Below are 23,442 nucleotides of genomic sequence, written 5' to 3' on the forward strand. Positions count from 1 at the left end.
ACAATTTTTAGAAAAGGCGGAATGGTTACCTTTACAATTGGCGCAGAATGGAGCCTGGGCTTTACAGTCAGCCTGGGAATGATCTTTTGAACCACAGTTAGGACATACGGGGTCTCCTCGACAGACTGTTTGTGAGTGTCCGAATTTCTGACACTTGTAACATCTTATTGGGTTCGGGATATATGGGCGAATGCGACAATGCAAATACCCTGCTTTTACGGATGAAGGTAAATTAAGTGAGCTGAATGTCAAAATTATGCTACGAGTTGGAAGGAGTTCGCCATCTTTTTTCATCATAATTCGTTTTGCCTGTGTGACTTTCTGGTCCTGCAGTTCCTGAACAATTTCTTCTTCTGATACGTTCATTAGGTCCCATTCAGAAATAACACCTTTGGATGAATTAAGTGTGGCATGTGGGGACACTTTAACTGAAACTCCACCAAATGAGGTGAGTCTGAGTAGAGACTCAGAGTGTTTTGAGTTGGTGGTCTCAACAAGGAGGTCGCCAGATTTCAGTCGTCGTACCATTTTAGGGGAGCCAGCTACGCTCTCAAGACATTTTTGAATGAGGAATGGTGATAAACTACCCAAGGATTGGTTAGTTAGCGAATGCAGAATCAGAAAACTTGGGTTTTCCATTCGGGGAGCATCCGTCCTCAGTCTCTTTGGATTGGATAAGTCATTATCGGGTATGTGCAAATCCAATGTATTTGGATTTGCAGTCCTAATCGGTGGAAAATTGTCACAGTCCATGTTTTGCTCCTTTTGGCCCTGGGGGGTTGGTTTTACCACCCAGATTTCCGGCCCCGCCACGGGGAGGCAGGAGCAGTGCCACAAGGTGACCAAGCGGCTAAGTTAGTTAGTTAGTACTATTAGAAATAAAAAACAGAAAGGTAACTTTCCTTTCTGGGCCTTTGCCTACTTCTTCTAGTGCAAAAGAGCTACACTACTTAATAAATAAAGAAAACGGTTGTTGAAACAAAATATAATCTATCACTTGAAGGCTCTTTAGAGATAACGCTTTGAGATACGCAAAGAAATCGCTTGGTCACGGAACGCTTGGCACCCGGGGCCCCCTCTAGTTCCAGGAGAAACAGGAGACAAGAAATGATTCTAGCAAGGCTCCGCATCTGTCATTCGCATCCAACTCACCTGTATTTGCTTATGGGAGAGAATCGTCCTCAGTGTTTCTTTTGTTAGTCGCAGCTAAGAATAAAACATATCCTCATAGAATGTCTCCAACAGTCAGAAAATCAAGTTTCAGCTCCCTATCCAGGAACCCTTAACTTACAGGAACCCTTAACCTTATTTCATATTCTTGGCAATGAAGCAAATTTCGAAGAACTGTTTAATTATTTGAAACACATAAATCTGTATAATAGACTGTAATCATAGTGACAAACAAATCATGAACAGGCACGATATGGCCCAAGGGGCCCTTGTGCCAAAAAATCCAAATACAACAACATTAATGAGGGCGGCCGCAAGATTGACACCACATTAGAGTAACACATTCCAGAGGACTCGTTCTAATTGGAACTACGGTGCATTTATAAACTTCGAGTAATTTAAGGGAGTCTCAGCATTTGTCACATTATGTGAAAACTAGTATCAATTTTCTTTTCGTAGTTGTCATTATTGTATTAAAATTAATAGTTAATTATATAATAAAATATAATCATTTAATATTAATTACTCTAACAATAGAGTCAAATAGTCGGGCTCCAATCTTGCAAACTTACAACCAGATCAGTAATATTTAGCAGCTAAAGCAAGGTTAAATGTGTCTCAAGTTTACCTAAAGCGTATAAGCATTATACTCCATCTCACCTCACCCAACTCTTATTGGCTCTGATATTCGAAAACTATGATCATTGGCCACTTTAACATTTTTGAAAACTTTTAAAATGAAATTTGGTTAATGTTTGTATCTATAAGGTATCGAAGGTCAAGAAATGATCATACAAATGAAGACTTCTTGCATTTATTATCTCAAGATTGTATGTACATCATTTATTCACTACTATACAAGATTGTGTTCTTCAACAAGTCGATGGGTATTTGTTCCTTTACGTAACATAAAGCTGATAAACCACTGAATTCGGAAGATATCAGTGCTTGACCACATTAAAGTAGCATTAATTCCGAGTGTTCCTCTAAATTTGATCACAAATTGCCCTCTGTAACTTCTGTTAGGTTCTCCCTGCACTTAACATTTAGGGTGACATCTACTGGCTGCAAAAGACCATGACCAGAGAAGATATCCAAAGGAATCTGAAATGAAAAAATGCAGTAGTTATTTGATGTTTTATAATAATAAGAAATAGAAGCAGTAATATGGAATCTGTTTCAATCAAAAGATAGCAATCGGTTTCGTTCCCTGCATGGCATATTTTGCTGATCAGAAAGCCAAAGTTTCTCTAAATAAAAGAAAGAAATCCTCACAACTGCAATAAGCTCCCTATGAAGTTGTTTCTATGAATTGCCCCACTGTTACAGTACAAATAAATAGCACTTCTCGAATGGGAAGCCATTGGCTACCAATTTCCAATATGGCGGCATTCCCTTCAACCGAAGACTGCTGTTTCTTTGATTGTTGCCATCTCAGTGGCAGAAGGACAGGCATACCATTGAGTGACAACTCACTGACGATACAATCACAATGAAAAATTCCAAAATGGTATAAAATTAAATTTCTTTGTAGGACTTTCGCTCAGGACTTAGTTTCGTAGAATTATCTTTAATGTAGAATGAAAATAGCACAGTATGAAGTCGAACAAAACACCTACCTTTGTTTCGGGACACACGCAGAACTGCACATGGCGCATCACCTTGGCCAGACATAGCTTGATTTCCAGCAAGGCGAACCTCATTGCGATGCAATTTCTGGGTCCCGCTCCAAATGGGAGATATACGAAGGGATGGCGATCAGCTTTCTGATCTGGAGAGAACCTTGAGAAAAAAACCAAAAAAAAAAAAAACAAAAACAAAAACATCCTCTTAGAATAAACAAACAGATTTTCAACATCTACATCCAAAGTCAGAGTGTTCTTATCTGCAATTTTTTTTATTAATTATTTCGTATATGTAGACGTTCTCAGTCAGTCTAAGGGGCCTCCGTAGCCAGTGGAAGGAGCAGCAGTGAGTAGCACACGCTTCTTGATTAGACCGGGGTTCGAGTCCGTGCCCAACAAATACGGAGGATGCGGAAAGGTTAGGGAATGATCACCGCATATCCCGGAGTAATATGGCCATAGTTGCTAATCCTCTTAAAAACCAAACAACAACCAGTCAGACTATGAAAACTCCCTCTTTTATTGGGAAGATATTGTACCCAGCACGGCCAACCAGTGTAGAAATTCGTGGGTACTGCAGTGTGGTGTCCGGTTGTGTTGGTTACCCGATGAACGTAACTGGAATGAATCACAACATCCAAGATTGAAAACACATCGTGGATAAAAAGGTCCTCAATTCTTGGATTTCACTTGAAGGTTGTAAAATTCAAAGATCTTTCTTTTATTGTCCGTGCAGAATCTATCCGCAGAGTAACGAGTCACCTTAGCAATGGTTATTTAAGGGAACATTCCTTTTTTTTTAGTATTTTACGATGTGTTAAGGTTTTATTCATTAATGTTTGATTGATCACAAATCTCAGCTCAGTAAGAGCGCTGGAAATTTCAAAAGATTAACGCATATCAAAATAACTTTCTAGTAGTTTAGAAGTTTTTTAAATTTTTTTAAAGAATTAAAACATAAAAAACATTTGAATATTTTTAATTTTTATTTTTATTAATAACACGATATACAACAGGTAACCATTAACAGTATCTGAGATCAGAACAATAAACATAATAACAATAATATGAAATCCAACAGGAAGTTAAACATTGATATAGATTCAAACATTAAAATCATATGTACAAAAGAGGATTGCATTAAGTTACCGGTAAAACAAGTAATCAGTTAGAGAATAGAAAAATAATAAAACACATAATAATAATAAACTACAATAATTAGATCAGAGCTAGTCACTTTGCAGTTTAAGAGAAGAGGCAAACTTGTGGATGGAGTTCATCAGTGATTGGAAGTTGTTAAAGAAGTCAATGAGAGAGTCATTTGCTGATTCTGTTCAGTGGACTGAACTTCATAAAGTCCGTGGTGGCAGAGTCAAGGCGAAACGGTGTAAGGTTCCTGACTTGTCTACAAGGAGCATTGAAGTTGATTTCGCTAAGGATATCAGATGCTTCATAAGTTCCAGTGATTACTTTGGCTAGAAGGGTGATGTCAGCAATAACTCTTCTAGTGCACAGAGGTCTCAGATGAAAGTAATCAAAATTAAAGTAATACATTGAGTGATAGAATAGAGGATTGCGGTACGTAAGGTAATGGACAAAATTTTTTTGGACTGCTTCAATTTTGTTGGTTAAAGTCTTTGTGTGGGGATTCCAGATGGATGAACTGAATTCAAGGATTGGCAGAACAATAGTTTTATAAAGGATAACCGCATATCTGTAGTTTTTGAACTTGTATGCGTTCCTTTTGATGAATCCCAGTGTTTTGAATGCTTTGCTGGTGATTTTAAAAACATGAGCATCGAATTTAGCACTGCTGGAGAAGAGAATCCCCAAGTCGTTAACTTGGTCACACCTTTCGATGATCACAAAGTTAATACTGTACTCCGTATTTATTAATTGTGGATATCTGTCGGATGAGAAAGAGATACTTTGCACTTCGAGGGGTTAGCAGACAAGCCATTCAGAGATAGCCACAGAGAGAATTTATTGAGAGCACATTGAAGCTGTTGAGAATCGGTAATCTCCTTCACTGCTGAGTAGATCTTAAGATCATCTGCATAGAGAGCAACTTGAACATTGGAGGTGTAGATTGAAGAAGGAAGATCATTTACGAAAACAATGAAGAGAAAAGGACCCAAGGAGGAGCCTTGTGGTACTTCACTTGGTGGTATAAAACAGTCTGAGTTCACTTGATTGATGATAACGCTCAAGGAACGATGCGTAATATAGCTGCGTAGCCATGAGAGCAAAGGGTCACAGATACCATATAGCTTAAGCTTTTCCAGTTGTTCGTGCGGGACTTTATCAAATACCTTAGATATGTCTGTGTATGCTGCATCAACTTTAAGGTGGTTATCAAGAGATTCAGAGGTGTATTGCCAGAAAGGAAGTAAATTTGTGACTACTGACTTGCCACTGCAGAAACCATGTTGATTCTGATCAATGAAAGACCTGAAGAATTCGAAGAGATATTTCTGCTGTGTCGAAGAGTTTAGCTAGGCTGTTTTGCAAGGTTATGGGTCTGTAATCAGTTACATTATTTTTATCACCTTTTTTGAAATTGGAGTTCAATTATACTGACTTAATAATTATTTATTAAGTCAGTATAATTGAAATTAACTAAAGGAGATCAGTTTTAAATTGGGGGACAACAAATGTGGCGCGAATGCTGGATAAATCATAGTTAATCTTGTAGTTCGATCATGTAAGAAGAATCCTAACAAAGGATACTTGTTGTGTACATGATCCATGGGAAGGAATGGGGCATTGTCATTTAAAGTGGTGGGAATTGTAGCTGCAGTATTAATATCTGCTTCACCAAAATACTGACGTCTATGTGGAATCTGATTCTTGTGTTAACAGCTACCTCGTGACCTGGTATTCTATTGCCCACAGTTTCTTGAATTGAATAAGGTGGAGATCAGATGATGTTTCCGTTTGATTTGATTTTGATTTTTTTTTGTGGCGCAAAAACAGCAAGGTTATAGGATGGTTCGATAGAGTGAGAGTAGGGTTGAGCATTCAGCAGTATAATGGAATGAAAACATTTAGATTTCCATGACATTCAAGAGCAGTCACAAAAACTTTGTGCTTCAAGCAACTCCTTTAATTTTCACTTCGAAATGATTGGATGAATTTAAGTTGATTTCGAAGATTTTACGAGAATGGGTTTTCCATTAGTGAAGGTCGTTTGAACCGAGTGAGGAATGTCTGGGCTTAGCAGGTGGTATATTCGAGCTTTCTGAGGCACTGTCTGGTTTTGAATGACGTGATGTTTTGCACTGTAATGTAGAAAAGCGGTCTCCAAATAAGGTAGATACCGAACGGCGCGTGCACAATCTCAGAAAGAATAAATCGTAGAATCGTGACATTTATATACGTACCTATTAGGTAGGAATTTTTCTGGATCAGGATAGAATTCCGGATCGTGGTGCATCGAATAGACGGGGATATTAACGACCATGTCTTTAGGAAGAACTAGTCCAGTGTCCCCTAACGTGTAGTCTTCAGTTACTGTTCGGTCCAGACTGCAATGGATAAAATAAAAAAATAATTCACTTATTGAATTTTTTTAAAGAGAACTTCATTTCTCTTAAAATTATAGCAGTTCAACTATTTCAGTCGTGGTGTTCACCAATCAGTTTTATTATTATTTTAAATATTATTTTTGTGATGTTCACATCCATACATTTATTTACCACAAGGGGCTCGTTGTGGTAAATAAATGCATGGAAGACGCTCTGAAATATTTGAACTCTGTCCACTGCATCATCTCTTCGATAAGACGCCCTACAGAACTATAAGCTGAACTAGCCATTGAATAACCCCTAGCATTGTCGCTGTTGTGGGTATTATTGCATCAGGCAATCATGTAACCAATCACTGCCTGCAATAAAGATAAAGATATTAATAAGTCCTACAGAGATCGATATCCATGGCAGATTTTGCAGCCTCCAAGTCGTCCACTGTCACCAAGCAATCCAACAGCCGTCAGAAATAAAATTTCAACCTTGCACAGGATATCGCGATAGTTTAGTAATTTTAGTTTAATTTTTAGGGAGGACATTTCTAAAGGTATTTTATTAGGCTTATTTGGATATTTTTATTATTTAAATCTTTACCGTACTTAAATTACGGACTCAACTGGAAAAGGTGCGCATACCATACTGTAGGAATTGTGTAATCTCGGTCCTCCCCACACCGAGTGGAAATGACCTGAATTTGAGTCCCGTGAATGACGTGAGGAATTTTTAAGGGCCTTTTTCACAACGTGGCTGAGTTAGTCTGTCTCAGGTGGAAGTAGCATGGTTTTGTCTCACGAACACTCTGGTTTTTCTTCCAGCAAACAAAAAATCGTCCACATAATCCACGCAAGACAGTCTCTGATGTGTGTAAAACCCAACAACAAACAAGCGTACTGTAACTCTAAAATGCTACAAATTATTGAGTATATGTAAACATGTCATAACATGAAAAAAAGTCAAGATATTGGTATTACTTGCCTTATTAAAGGTGGATACATTCGTAGCGTCTCAGCAATAACACAATCCAAGAAGGTCATCTTCTGAACAACATCGTAATTAAATTCTCCCTAAAGAAAAAAAAGAGAATTATGTTCAAAAACAATAGCACGAATCCATGTACAAGACTGTATTAGTGAACATTCTTTTTCAGTTAAGTGCCTTTATCTTAAAGTGTCAGTTTTTATTTTGGCGAAAGGTATAGTGTGGGTGCAAGGCTTTTATTTGCTGAAAAGTTACACATTACGATTAAATAATCATTTGGAATTCGTCATTAATTTCTTCTTTTACTGATTTCACTCATTTTCGATTCTTTATTTTCCCTTTGTGCACTTCGGGATAAATTCAAAAACAATTTTGAATTGTTTTGGAATTTATCCTGATTAATAGGCGAATTAATATATACATAATGGCTTAAAAGTTTAACATAAAATAAGAAAATAAATAAATAAATATTAATAAATATTAAGCTATTATTAGAGGCAGCAAAATGCACATCCTCCACATGAAGCCCAGATATATATACGATAATTCAAAATAAAACAACATAAAACATAAGCCAGTAGTATGGCAAAAAATATAGCTTAATATTTATTTATCTATTTTCTTATTTTATGTTAAATTTTAAGCCATTATTTAAATATAAATCAGTGGTAGTAACGGGTTGATATGCTAAATAAGCAGCGCCTGTGCAGCCATCTATTCCTTTCTTTTCTTTTATATAAGCTGGCTAAGCTTACATTATGTCAGTGGTGTGGCTTTGATCTATTCTTCATTTGCAAATTCAGTATTAATGATTAACTGTTGTCGATTTTATAATTTTTATGTGAATAAATCGTGGATAATTATTTTTTAAATTAGTACCGAGAAACCGGTATTTTTGTGTCAATATCGGGATTTGAATACAGGAAAAAATATGACCAGGATCCCGGTATTTGGGATCCAGGAATCTCGGTATTGTAAGCACTACTGGCCACACTTCGCTGAAACACTAATAACCCCAGAACAAGAAATATGACTGTTAGTATACTAATAATTCAGAAACAAGTCCTAACTATTTATAATGAATAGGGTACAGGCCTGTTCCTTTTGAGAATTTCTGTTTTGTGCAGAAGAACGTGTAGTAATCGTATCATAACTTCGGCTGCCGATGATCTCTCTATTTCTTGCCATTCCCAGAACATGAGATCCATTGAACGGCAATTGCAGATATCCCTGAATAAAGTCCAAAGGTGGGCAAGGCTAAATGGCTATCGTCTATCACAGAAGAAGACTGTTGCCATCCATTTTTGTAATCAACGAAAAATGCATACAGACCCTGAACTTCATATATCAAACTTTACCATTCCAGTGACTAACAACATCAGATTCTTAGGATTAATCCTTGACAGGAAACTAAATTACCTTGAGCACATTAAATTTGTACGTACTTCCTGCCTCAAAAAACTAAACATACTAAGAGCTTTATCTGCCTTGTCTTGGGGAGCAGATCGTACATCTTTATTGCTCTTATATAGATCACTGATTAGATCCCGATTGGATTATGGTGCTCCACTCTATGATTCTGCTCGTAAGAGTATACTACGATGGCTAGATCCTATACAGCATAGTGCATTGCGGATTGCACTTGGAGCGTTCAGGACCTCTCCTATTCATAGTTTATATATTGAAGCTAACGAGCCACCTCTGTACCTCCGCAGAAAAACGCTGCTTCTTAAGTATGCAGCCCGAATACAAAGTTGCTGGCAGCATCCTGTTGAGCCATATCTTTTTAATGCACCACTGCAAAATCTCTATAGAAACAAACCCACTAAAATAAGACCAGCAGGCTTACGCCTAATTGAAATAACACAGAGTTGGAATGTTCCAATTTTCAACAAGCAACAAGTAATGAATTACTCTCAACCACCTTGGAGTCCGGCTCTAAAATTAACCTGCGATACTTATCTTCATGAATGGGGAAAGAATCGCCTACCAATAATCAATGTGAAACAACTCCATGCAAGCTATATTCAAAAATATGCTGATTTTTTACCGATCTATACTGATGGCTCCAAATCACATTCAGCGGTAGGAGCAGCGGCAGTTTTTCCTACTTCAATCATTTCGGCTGCTCTTCCAGCTCAGTATAGCAGCTTCTCAGCAGAACTCCATGCAATCAAATTAGCCTTAGAAAATCTGATTCACTACCCATCTGTAAAATACATAGTATACACGGACTCGCTCAGCTCAATTACAGCAATGCAACATTCCTCCTTCAAGGTTCACCCTGTGTTAGATCAAATCAGAAGTCTCCTACTGCAAATACAAGAACGTCATCAATCAGTGACCTTTTGCTGGATCCCAGCTCATTCGGGGATAAAGGGGAACGAACTGGCTGACAAAACTGCTAAAAACCCATCAACTTTCGATTTAACCTCCGTCCATGTTCCAGCCTCTGACTACAATTGCATCATACAAACAGCATGTCTCGCGCAGTGGAAAGATCTATGGAACTCCCAAGCCAACAATAAACTCTATCAGTTGAAACAACACCCAAAGCTTTGGCACACTAGTACCAAAACAGTGCGAAGAGAAGAAGTGGTACTTGCAAGGGCACGAATAGGACATACGTATCTCACTCACCTCCATCTACTCACAGGAGAGGATCCTCCTCAGTGTCCACACTGTTTAACACAGTTATCAGTAAAACATATTCTAATCGACTGCCCACAGTATCAACAAGACAGAACATCCGTCCTTTCTTCCCTGAGAAATCTGCGAGAACCGATGACACTAAATGACATTATTGGCGAGGAAGCAAATATCAATGACTTTTTCTCTTTCCTGAAAAAAATTGGACTATATCATAAATTCTGAAAGATCACTTTAACAAAAATCACGTTATTACAACAAAAATTTATTTTTAGCAGTTTCCTATGAATAGGCGCACTATAGCCTCAGCAGCTTATGCGCCATTAAACCTCCATAACACACACACACACACACACATAACTTCGGCTTGTGCCTTGTAAGCCGAAATGAGAAACTATTTTATTTACGAGAGAGACAGAGTGAGAGAGAGTACTTACATATTCTTCATAGATCTTGTCCACTTCTTTTATCAGTTCTTCCTGATACTCAGGATGTAAAGCCAAGTTGTAAGCGACGAATGACAAGGTGGTTGCTGTAGTTTCGTATCCCACGACGAAAAATAGGACGCATTGGGCAAGAAGTTCATCGTGCGTAAGACCTGTTGTAAGAAAGAGACAGTCTTAGTGCTATTCAAATATAAAGCAGCAGAATAACTTCATTGAAACTCGTATAAAAGGCATGTTCAGTATTTATTAAACACGGGGATGCTGAAGAACCTTAAAGCGTTGTTAAAAATGCCCCTCTTCTAAGAAACAGTGAAAAAGCAAGCAGTCTGAGCGAATTTAAAATTTTCAAGAAACCGTTAGCTTCTCTTGCGGCCTTTACTCTCCGTGGAACGTCCCCCCCCCCCCCCATCAATGTTTGTAAATGTAAACCGATATTTTTCCCTTACACTCAGCCTTCAAAACGGCGACCAGCTTTAGCTGTTTTTTTTTTTTGGGGGGGGGAGGAGAATTGTCTCTTCTCACACGCTCGACAATCTAATTTATCCCAGAGATTTTCTGTAGGACGGTCAGGACTCTGGGCTGGTCAGTCCAAATTTTGCACGCTCATGTCGAGCGTGCAAAGAGGAGACGAGAGCAGTACGATACGGAGCGTTGTCCTTCTCATACAGGTACGGGCCTTCCCCGTAGGGCAGCTACAAGGTGGGTAACGCATTACTGTCCAGGACGCATACCTAGAACTCAGCATTCATGGCTTTGCCCAAAACAACCAATGACCCCAAGCCCAACCATAAAAAACAGCCCCAGGCCACTTCGATGCCTCCGGCAAACTTCACTGTCGGGATGATACAATCTCCAGCAGATAACTTTCTCCAGGCATCCCCCACACCCAGGTACGACTGTTAGAAACGATAGATCATGTACCGTGACTCGCTACTCCAACGCACAGCTTTGGTCTATTGTCCAAGAACTGTGGACTTCATACTAAGCTAGACGACGTCTGTCATTAGTCATCGTCATTATTTGCTTGTGGACGGCTGCACGACCGTGGTAACCCATTATGCAGCGTCCTGCACAATGTACTGTTTGTTGCCACGTGTCCCAATTGTTTCAATGTGGGCCTGAAGCTGAAGATTCCTTGTGGGGCTCTCCTGTCTTGTGCTGTCAGCTTCAGAGATTTTCCGGATCGTTTAGTGATGGTTTCAACACCAGTCATCTTCCATTAAAGCTGTAATTCTTCGATCTCAAGCGGAAGGATTTTCCAACGAATTACTTGAGGCTTTTCAGCCCGCGCATTATTGTTGTGCGCTAAAACTATATTTCAGTAAAATTTTGCAAGAAATCAGTTATACATCTTTTTCAAAGAAACTACAGGAATAATTCTTTTTAAGATAAATATAATTTGCGATGTTAAGTGATATAATCCAGTCTTATACCAAAAGTCTTCCAGAAAAGATTTGATAGAATTCTAAGAAGTGCATACTTCTCGAATTTTAGGGTTATAACTTGAACTATATTGGTGCCCAAAATATGAAGTTTGACTATCGAGAGCATCATAGTATAACTCAGTACAATATTTATAACACAAAAATAGTGCACTGTATTATGGTTGGGAGAACGCCTCCTTTCTTGAGGATGTAATTCATCCGCTCAACACTAAAGTGTACTTTGTGATATACACTCGTTTTGTTTTTAAAAGATCGAAATCTGATGTTTCGTAGGTGATTTGCAATGTTAAGCGATATGCGAAATGACTGTTACCATAGAATTACAATTTCATTGAGTTCCACTCACTTTTGTACTGAGCAGTATAGCGAAACAATTCCTCGTTCCCCTCTTCGTGTCCGTATTCGGTATACGTATCTTCCTCCTCTGGTGGGGTTTCCTTTGCGGCTTCCATCATCATCTGAAGGAAATCGTTGCTTGGCTAAAACAGTAAGAAATCAGGTTGTTATTAAAAATGTTGGGACTTACATACATTGGGAAACTTTTTCTGTAAAAAAACAAATCACAAAGGATGTATTGTTATATTATGTACTATCGTACCAAAAGTCGTTTATCCTTCTGATTGCAAGAAATTTTGACTACGAAATATGCAAATATTTCTTAATCAAACATGTGCTCCGGATGATCAGCAGAAGAGAATTATAGTTGAATATTGTGTGAGTAAAATGCGTGCGTGCTAGAAATGAAATATATTCAAGTCCACGTGCTAAAGAAATGAAAGTACAGAGGTAACATTGAGCCCGAAATACTGACTTTATAGTAGCCGACGCACCTTGAGATGGCCGATTACCTCATCTCGCTATCAGATCCTTAACTGTATAGAATCCGAGTGCGGAGTGGCCACAGGAGAGCCTTTTGTTTCCATCACTTTCATCAAGCTGCATGCCATAAATTTTCACGGATTAGCTCCGGAACACAAGTATTTAATAACAACAACAAATGCATAATTCGCTTGGCAGGGTATAAGGGACGCCGAATCTTGACTATGAATCAATGAAATTTAGTCCTGTGGAGCGACAAGTCAAGCTACATCCATCTTCCAGTCAGATGGACCTGTTTCGATATGGAGGATGTTAGGAGGGTGCTTACTACCAGAGTGCGGTTTTTTCAACTGCGAAGGATGAGAGGGTGTCTTTGTCTCAGTGGTGTTTCTTATGGATTAGATCCACCGGTCGGTTCAATGAAAAATGGATGCCACGTCTGCATTGATATTTTGGACAATTGTCTATGCCCTAAATGTGTAGTATTGTGGAAGGTGCCTTTACAATTTGCAACTAGAGAACGTACCACTTGAGAAATCAAGGATTGTAAACGTGAACTTTTCAAACAGATCATCAAATTTAGTGTCATACGTCAGTCGAAATATTCCTTTTTGTAATTTTCGTTATGGTACCTATCCAAACCAGGAATGTGCTTTTACAGATTGGATTGGTGATTGGAATTTATTTTAGACAATTTGAAAGGAACGGGGAAACATAGACTAGTTGAAAATAGTTTTTCTAGCCTTTGGTTCTCTTCATAAAACTTAATGTAAAATATTGGTTCGATATTTATTTTAGAATTTTTAAAATCTTCGGGACAGTACGTGTGTTACAAATAAACTATTACGAAGGTCATTAGTTTTATAAAATCGGAATACCCCTGTGATCCATGCTTTGAAAGAGTAGTTTGCACTAATTCCGAGCAGTGCTTTCGGCCTTTAGAGAGGAATCCTTTTGATGGCAGTTATAAGTGTGCTCATAAGATATAAATGTACTTCTTCCACTAATATTTTAGAATTTGAGTTGGATAAAAATCTGTAATTGACATCCGTCTCTATTTCAAAAGAGCATCGTATCGCCTTAAGTCCTGCCTAAATAGAACATTAAGAATATTACATGTGAGACTTACCCCTTTCTTCTGCTTCCTGTTTTCAATCACTTGCAGAACTACATTTTGGAAGAAATCCACCTCACTCTTATGGAACAAGTGAAGCTTCATGATCTTTCCTAAGAATGGAAACAGAACTGCAAGAAAAGTAATATTTCTTTGAAATAACTGCATTTCAAGGTGATCTAATAGCTACTTCTAATAGTAGGGAAATACCAGTCATTAGCATTTATTTGTTTTTATTATTTTAATCGACAATGCAAGGTTATCCATTCGTCACTGCTCTGTACCAAGGTAGTTATGGAAACCAGCAAAACAAAACGTCATTGAGTATGCCGTGAGATATTTTTAGGCAGATGGTAGGAGGGAATTTCAGATTGCAGATTGCTCCGCATATACTCTCTGTAAACTGCGTATGTTCTGAGGTCGATTTTGTTGATTGCTGGACGAAAAACCCAAGTTTCGGGAGTATAAACCGTGCTGCTCTCGCCTGAGGCCGACTAACTCGGCCATTTTTTTGAAAAGAGCCCATAAAATTGCTTTGGTCATCGACGGGACTCGAACTCCGGTCTTTTCACTTGGTGTGGGGCTGAGTTTTCCGGAGAAACATGCATATTTATTTTGGATTATTGCCTTTCATCCACACTCTGTGCTATCCTGAATGACCTGAATCAAAGAATTAAGAACTGTATTCGCACCGATGGATAACATATTTTTAGTAAAAATCATCAGACTATGGAGTGGATGCGCGTTTACTCGAAAGATGGAAGCTTGTAAAAGATACTGTTATAGTTTTAAATTCTGTATTAATTTTTTTTTTTTAAATATGTTGTATTATGAAAACGGGGAAATTTTAATAGCTTTGTAAGGAGATGGTTCAAAAAATTGTCTGAAATTTAAGGCTTCCTTTCGTTTGTGAGATAAAATCACGCTTTATAAACAAAAACTGAAAAATTATTTTAACACACAGCTATTCTAATGGTAATAAAATAAATAACTAAAAGAGAAACGGAAAATGGTACTTACATCCAATTATACCTCTGATGCTCATTTTCCTGCTGAAAAACTTCCTCGCGTGCGTAACCATGGGGTTGTTGGGGTCATTGTGAGAGTCGATTTTCACTCCAAAAGCGCTGCTACTGATAACATCCATCGTGAAGGCACCAAATAACCTGAAATATTTCAAATCCTCAGTTGCAGCGAGCCACACTTACACTATCCTCTGTTTCTGAAAATATTAATTTGATTTTAATTAAGTAGTTAATTCTTAGCGTATTTCAATTCAGTACTCGATTATTCCACACTGACTGCTCAATCCATCTTTTGAACCGTTTTTAAATCTTTTCTCTTCTCAGGGATCTCTCGTAACCCCTTCTTGGAACTTGCCATTATCAATCTGCTCTCAGAATTCATCTTTTTTTGTTACCACTTTGCAGGTCTCTTTAGGTTTGTTCTTTGAAACAGCCAATCCTCTTCATCCTATTGAGTTCATCTTAGATCTGATGGTTTATTTCAGCTCTCACCCTACTGCTAGTAGTTCTGTCGAAATTTTCTCAACGTACGACTCTTCGCAAGTATCCATTTCTTCCCTGCAAAGAACTGGGCGTTGTCACTCTCAGGTTGGGGACCTTTTATAGTCATAACGATCTCCAAATACTGTCAGCCAATGGCTTGTTTCTTCACAACTCGATAGCGAGAAAATAAATAACAACACGAGAGCATCTCCTTCCGTTACGGTGGAGAAAAATGGAGAATCTTATTCTGCTCTGTTCTGGAATTTTTCACAATCTCGTATTACACCGAATTGAACGCTCTTTTTTCAATTTAACTCGAAAGGTCGATATCCAGCATGAATAGTTCTGGATATGTTTCTATACTCATGTAAGAGCATTCCAACACTTATTCACTCGCATTAAAGCAATCCAGTATGTATTACTTATCAGTTGAAACGGATTAACAGATTTCTAGGCTTATTTCCAGGATTAACAGAGAACTGGAATATTTATTTAATCTGCGAAATTGTCAATTTACATTAGCTTAGCATTGAGCTAAAGGAGGGGTGGCCAACGGGTCGATCGCGGACTGAATTTCGGTCGATCACGACGAATTTTAAATATACAGTCATCGCTCGATTTGTGCAATGAAATTTTTGAGATTGTAGATCGTGGCACATTTTGAAGGAAAAACGTAGATCGCATCACAAATTAAGTTGGCCACTCCTGAGCTAAAGGATTAATAAGTTTTCCGTGACATTCACTATAACTGGCTTCCAATTAAAATTACAAGCGCACACGATCCTGCATTAATGGAAAGCAAAAATTGTTTGAGTTCCCTTGCAAGATTCAGCAAATCCTTACATAGCATATTGTTTTACCTAAAAACAGAAAATTGTACTCAGAAAATTTGGGAAATCTGTTTTTGCCCTTTGCATTTTCCTAAAATGCTACTGGATGGCAGAAGTGTTTACCTGGCGTGCAGAAGCCATTGGTAGTATTTCGAAGATTAAGGTTGAGGTTTTCACATCAAGGGTTTGTGCCACTGTTTTAAATTTTAATCTACAATGTTCTATCACCGGGATGTGCCTATAACAAATCTATTGTCACTCGATGTCATAATAATATAAAAGGTAATAGGAATCCTTTTTCTAGATTAGAAACAGGATTCATGTTACTCGAATTTCGACACAGATCGGCCACTTACCTTCTGCAGTCAACCGGGTTTTCTTTCTTCGCTATTTCCAAGAAGTTTTTTGTAAGTGTGTCAACGCAATCGTTAATAATCGTTGCCATCTGAAAGAACAAAACAAAAAAAAAGTGTAGATGCAGTATTTATCAAGATCAATTTACATTTTCGTATTCATAATTCATGAAGATGAATTTCATTCGTAACATTTCTCATTTTGACTGTAATTACCTTCCTCATTTTGCCAGATGTGAATGCAGGTGTCATGATGGTTCGCACCCTTTTCCACTGTTCTCCATGGATCAGGGTAAGTATATTATCTAATACTTTATCTCCATGATCGAAAACCTAAACAGACGAAAAGTATTGGCATTCTCATTTGAATTATCAGAAACAGAAGAATTTTTAAATCATCTGAAACAGAAGAATCTGTTTCTGATGATTTAAACAAGACATTATTCGATTGGTGGGTATTCGCAAGATTTTATTCCAACCAAAATTATTCAGGGTTAGAATAAAGATGTACCAAAATCCAAGAAATGTTAGCAGTTATTAAAGTATATTTTATAGTATAATAAAACTCGAATCCGGGGTAAAAAAAAAAAAAGAAACCTGTGGGATTAACACCGAGGCAGTCATCTGAACATGAGAAAAACAAGAATTTACGCAGAAGTTTATCATATACTAGCAAACAAAATATATCATTTATATTTTTGTATTATATCACGGCTGAGAAGCTGTTTTTTTTTTTGTTAAGACTCTGTCATAAATTGACTCCATCAAAAACGTTTTCAAAACTGAAACCTTGACTCGTTAATAAAGGTAATTATATCACGTGAAGTATGGCTATTTTCCACACCAGTGAATCCGACTCCTACTAGTTGGATTACTGGTTCTTTAACCTTTAAATCGTATATGTATCCTTCTATGGCTCGTTCTGTGAAGAAACGAAGTGTTTATGTTAGTAAAAGTACTACCCGTCTTAACACAGATGTAATTCAGAATTAAATTTCGAAATATAGGCGAGCCATGTCAGTTTACTGAGAAGAGCTGCAACGTATCAAGAAGTCGGTTACCGAAAAGAACTCATTTGTTTCATACCATCGTGTAAATTTAATTTTAATGAAGTGATCTGGTAAATTGACATATGGCTCGCCCTGTGTTTCCGTAAAAGCTTACCCTTCTTTTTAGAAAATGGTTAAAGTCCTTCACCAAGATCTGCTTGACAATATCCGGGTCACCCACAAGAAGAGTCGGATGCATACCCTCGTATAATCTGGAAAAGAAGCGCACATCGTGCTTAGTACTAACAAGAAAAAAAGTAGCAGTTATAAAGAGAAACCTGAAACATCTTTGAATATTTAAAGAGTCGAGCAGCTTTATTTCTGTCTATCTGATCTAATTAAAACTCAACAAAGGAGTAATGAAAGGTTTTGACAACAAGATAATGTTTTAATATCTTTTTAACCAGAATACAGTCTCGAAGAACCGGTTTATATATAAAGGATACTTCCCAAATTAATGTTAATAAGGGTAACACTCTAAAGCACGTGACTTGAGATAAATTATGTTTTATTGTGGACAAACGATTGTAATTTATCATCAGTTGGCTAAAATTCACAAGCAACACATGCAAATGGCGACGTTGTGGATTCCATGCCGAATCCTATCATCAGGCTCAACCAACAAAATGCTAAATAAACGTTTCCTCAATAGACTTCTTCTGGCTTTCATTATTGTTGATTAGACTGATGGTAAGATTGAACACGGAATCCAGAAAGGTCATCATCGGTCAGGCGGTCTCTTCCAAATTTTGGCAACCCGTCGTATATTTACAACCATACATACAGTATAACAGACACCAATTATACTGCTGTACAGAGAATGAGGTACATCTATTCAAAAGTAGGCGACAATGTCCAAAGTCCATCCAGACCACTCAGATTAGTTCTACCCTTACTGTGAGCTCCAGAATGTTAGTTCCAAGACGTCTCAATCACTCTTAACCAGGGAATACAGTGTTAAAGCCAAGGGGTGCACTAATATAACGTCATTTTTTTTTTTTTTTTTTTTAGCCATAAGCAAAATATTAGAGCATAAATTGCCATCATGATTCTAAACGAAAAGGTGCAGTTTAAAATAAATGAAGTCAGTGCTGACATTTAATCATAACCTTATACAGAACCACCCTCATAACACACGTTATGAGGGTGGTTCCTCCTATTATGTACACAGAACAGTTGAACATCTTATGGAGAAAAAATGCACTTACCCTATCAATCTTCCATATTTCTTGTATGCTTTCTGTTGGTTTTCATGAAATGACTGCGGAGAAATGAAATAGAAATCTCTTAGGTTTTGAAAGGAGAAGGTCTTAATGCAATCAAACATTTAACGGTCACGATGTTACGACCATCGAAAAGTAATTAAGCACCAGATAAGGTACGCAAAAATAAGAAAGTTTAAAGAGTGAGGTTTCTTTTTCGAGTAATTCTAATACAGAAATTTATTGGAACCTATAGTCGGGAGAAAATCTACTGGCGGTTAAAGGTCATTCACTAGCTCCTCTGTTGGCCCCGGGTGCCAAGCGATTGACTGAGCGATTTCTATTTGTGCTTTCACTGCGACTTTTTGATAGGTGAATTCTGCGTTCTCTTTTACGTTCCTCTCTTTGAGAAATCCTTTAATTTAGTAGCTCTTGTATCAAAAGTACTGGTATAGAGCAAGGAAGGAAAGTAACCTTTCTTTATTTTTCATATCTAATAGACTAACTCCTACTAATTTCGCTTGGTCACTCCAGGCACTGCTCCTGCCTCCCCGTGGCGGGGCCGGTAACCTTGGCAGAAAAGTTCATCTGCCAGGGGCTAAAAGGAGCCAAGATGGAATAAAATATGTTTCCTTGTTTAGAACCGACAAGCAGTCGGCTAAACACAGAGCATGAGCATGACTCTTCGCAAGCAAAGAGGTTAAAAACCATTTCCTCTGCGACCGAGTTTCCTGCATTTTTATTAATGCATTCATTATCAGAACAGCCTCTTAGTAAGCTATCCCCCTTTCTTATCCAAAAACACCTGGAAAGTATTGCAGGGTCTCCCAAGATGGTTAAGAGATTGCAATCGGGGGACTTACTAGTAGAAACTGTCAACTGTAGGCATTCTGAAAAACTCCTGAAAGTGACAAACTTCGCAAAAATTCCAGTAAAGGTAACTGCCCATGCAACCCTAAATACATCTAAGGGTGTTATATCTAGTTGGGACCTTTTGAATGTGACAGAAGAAGAAATTAAAGAAGAGCTAAATGAACAAAATGTAATTGCTGTCAAAAGAATCATGACTAAAAGGGACAATATACTCACACCCACCAGAAGTATCATTCTCACCTTTAACAGTCCAAATCTACCCTCAACAGTAAAAGCAGGATATCTACTCTGTCGCATTCGTCCTTATATTGGCCCCGAGTGCCAAGCGATATTAGTGACCACAGCGCCTTTTCATAGTGATTATCTGATACGCTTTACTGTATATACGTTTCTCCTGAGTTTCGCAAGTCCGTTAACTCTTGAGCATTATAATTGAATAGATCTCTCATATTATATAACCCAGAAAGGAAAGTACCTTTCTTTAACCCCCTTTTTTATTTTTCGTTAATACTAACCTTCACTTCGCTTGGGTCACTAGGCGGCACCGCTCTTGCCTCCACGTGGCGGGGCTGGTAACCTGGGAGAAAAAGGTAATCTCCCGGGGCCAAAAAGAGCACGTCATGAGTAAATCAAACTCTGACTTATCTGGGCTGCCAGATGCACCCCAGTCAACAAAAAAGAAAGACAGTTCTATTGCAGGAACTTCAAAACGGCAGAAAACTGACTCTGACATCTATCCTACTCCAGCTTTCCTGATCATGCACTCAACTGGTGAAAATGCAATTGGCAAAATCTCGCCATTTAGGGTACAGAAGGAATTAGAAAGCAGAGCTGGAACTCCTAAGTCTGTAAAAAGACTTAGGTCAGGAGATATTCTGATCGAGACCTCTAATAGTAAACACTCAGAGCGACTCTTGAATATTAATCTCTTTGCTGGAATACCAGTTACTGTGACACCCCACAGATCACTGAACACCTCTAAAGGAGTGATTTCTGATTGGGATTTAATAGATGTATCCGAAGAGGAGATGCTTGAAGAACTTAAAGAAGAAGGCGTTATACAGGTCAAGAGAATTTCCACCAGAAAAGAAGGAGTTCTGACTCCTACACGTAATCTCATTTTGACCTTTAATACACCACATCGCCCAGCATCCATTAAGGCTGGATATCTCGTCTGTAATGTCAGACCTTATATTCCAAATCCCCTACGGTGTTTCCGATGCCAGAAGTACGGACATTCCCAGACAGCTTGCCGGGGAACTCCTGCTTGTGCAAAGTGCGGGTCAGTTGATCACAACTGCGAAGCCTGTACTGCACCCCAACCGATATGCCCAAACTGCAAAAAAGATCATCCCGCTTACGCTAGAACATGTGAACGCTGGAAAACTGAGAAACTTATTCAGATTTATAAAACCAATCATAACGTGTCCTATCAAGAAGCTAAGCGAAATATCTCACCACCAAACCTTGCAAATAGATCTACGTATGCTCATATCACCAAAAAATTCCAATCAACCGCATCGCAAACTGATCTAACAGTACCCCCAAAAGAGTCTTTCTCGAACTATGTAAAAACACTGTTCAATACAACTGAAACTCAGGCAGTCAATACGCCTATTTCTGTACCAATCGAAAATCACCACTCCCCGGATGAAGGGCACAAAGAAAAACAAATCGTAACTACTCACCAACAGGAAATGGATACTAAGGAAATACCCCCAGATGACCCGGTCCTACACATTTTTGTAGAAGAAGACATGGAAACAGAAAGGCCCTACTTTCGAAAGAAAGACAAAAACAAGAGTGAAAAACAGAGAACCTCAGCACCAAGAAAACGCTCGGAAAGTCTAACTAGAGATAAACAATGAACACAATAATTCAATGGAATTGTCGTGGTTTCCGTGCCAATATTAATGACCTATACGACCTTATCTCTAAATACACACCAATATGTCTCTGCCTCCAAGAGACATATTTCAAACCTCAAGACACACCAAAACTGTCTTATTACAATATCTTTAGAAAAGATAGAACTGATCAAAATACTGCACATGGTGGAGTAGCTGTTATAACAAACCCATTTGTTCCTGTCAAACAGGTCTTACTAAACACTCCTCTCGAGGCAATAGCGGTCCGTGTAGCTGCTGACATCCATATTACAATCTGCTCCTTATATATTCCACCAAGCTATCCCATCCAACAAAATGATCTAAACAACCTCATAGCTCAACTCCCCACACCTTTCCTCATTCTGGGAGACTTAAATGGTCATCACACACTATGGGGTAACAACAATATTGACCAAAGAGGAAAACTAATTGAAAAATGTTTAGATGATAACAACCTTCTCCTTCTAAATGACGGCTCACCTACTTACGTTCACCTTCCTTCTGGAACATATACTGCAATAGACCTGTCTATCTGTTCTGCAACTTTGTATCCTACTCTAAAGTGGACGGCAAACAATGATCCACTGCATAGTGATCACTTTCCCATTACAATTGAATTAGTAAATAAACCCTCTTATCAACTTACTAGAATTCCTCGGTGCTAATTGATAAAGCAGACTGGGAGATGTATAAAAAATTAGCTAAAGTGGACCCTGAAATTATACAAAAATCCCCAACCAAGGAAGCGGTTGAGTATGTCACAAAAACTATACTACACGCAGCAGGACAAGCTATACCAAAATCCTCCTCAAAATTACCTGTACACCCAAAAATATGGTGGAATGACGAATGCCGTGCAGCAAAAAAGAGATCAAAATAAAGCTTGGAATACTTTTAGGCGCTATCCAACCACAGCTAATCTCATTCAGTTTAAACGCGTTAGAGCAAGAGCCAGGTATGTTAGACGCAGTAATAAAAAGGCCGCTTGGATTCGCTTCACTTCAACCATCAATCAAGCAACTCCCACACACAAAATTTGGAAAACAATCAGGAAAATGAGTGGTAAATATCAAACGACACCTCAGCCTATCATGGAATGGAGAGGGCAGAACATTTCTGACCCCGCCCAAATTGCCAATATACTAGGAGAAACTTTTGCCAAAACATCAGCAACAGAAAGTTACATACCAGCCTTCAGAAGATTCAAAGCAAATTCAGAAAAACAAAAGTTAAACTTTTCTTCAAAAGCAGAAGAACAATATAACTTACCATTCACTATCCACGAACTACATAGAGCCTTGTCAACATCTAGGCGTAGCGCTGTAGGACCAGATAATATCCATTATTCAATGATACAGGAACTAAGTGCTGAATCACTGCAGTCACTTCTTGATCTGTTCAATAGGCTCTACCGGGAAGACACATTCCCTGAGCAATGGCACCACGCTACAGTCCTTGCATTCCTTAAACCTGGAAAAGACCCGACAAACCCTACTAGCTATAGACCCATTGCTTTGACCAGTTGCCTTTGCAAAATTCTGGAAAAGATGGTGAACCGTCGACTGATATGGTACCTGGAAAATTTCAATCTCTTAAATTCTGCACAATTCGGCATTCGACAGAACAGATCAACACTAGATATACTAGTAAAACTAGAGAATTCCATTCGGAATGCATTCCTTAGATCGGAACACCATGTAATGGTTTGCTTTGACATCAGCAAGGCCTATGATTCCACGTGGAAGTATGGAATACTCCGTGAGCTACATCGCCATGGACTTCGGGGCCATCTCCCGATTTTCATACGCAACTTCCTAGACAAGAGAACTTTCCAGGTTCGATTTAAAACTTCGCTGTCCAAACTATTTTTTCAGGAAGAAGGAGTTCCCCAGGGCTCTGTACTCAGCGCTACACTCTTTATAATTGTGATAAACACCATTGCTGAACAACTTCCGAACACTATTG

General features: G+C 38.4%; 1 protein-coding gene across 1 annotated transcript in view; it reads right to left on the minus strand.

The window, feature by feature from the left end:
- Window positions 1-2,035: 2,035 nt before the first annotated feature.
- LOC150085914 (cytochrome P450 3A24-like) overlaps window positions 2,036-23,442 on the minus strand; it is a 30,831-nt gene continuing 9,424 nt past the window's right edge. The window contains exons 3-14 of the mRNA XM_090374295.1: window positions 18,722-18,774; window positions 17,629-17,725; window positions 16,681-16,797; window positions 16,468-16,556; window positions 14,794-14,939; window positions 13,789-13,904; window positions 12,187-12,319; window positions 10,387-10,547; window positions 7,298-7,386; window positions 6,179-6,322; window positions 2,790-2,952; window positions 2,036-2,274 (exon numbers count right to left, since the gene is read on the minus strand). Of these exons, the coding sequence (XP_090230421.1) occupies window positions 2,167-2,274; window positions 2,790-2,952; window positions 6,179-6,322; window positions 7,298-7,386; window positions 10,387-10,547; window positions 12,187-12,319; window positions 13,789-13,904; window positions 14,794-14,939; window positions 16,468-16,556; window positions 16,681-16,797; window positions 17,629-17,725; window positions 18,722-18,774 (1,416 nt within the window). The 3' untranslated portion in view covers window positions 2,036-2,166. The remainder of the gene's footprint in view (window positions 2,275-2,789; window positions 2,953-6,178; window positions 6,323-7,297; window positions 7,387-10,386; window positions 10,548-12,186; window positions 12,320-13,788; window positions 13,905-14,793; window positions 14,940-16,467; window positions 16,557-16,680; window positions 16,798-17,628; window positions 17,726-18,721; window positions 18,775-23,442) is intronic.

Source organism: Mastigoproctus giganteus, chromosome 5 (assembly GCF_048544385.1).
Source record: "Mastigoproctus giganteus isolate SK-2022 chromosome 5, ASM4854438v1, whole genome shotgun sequence".
In the NCBI taxonomy this organism is placed as follows: domain Eukaryota; kingdom Metazoa; phylum Arthropoda; class Arachnida; order Uropygi; family Thelyphonidae; genus Mastigoproctus; species Mastigoproctus giganteus.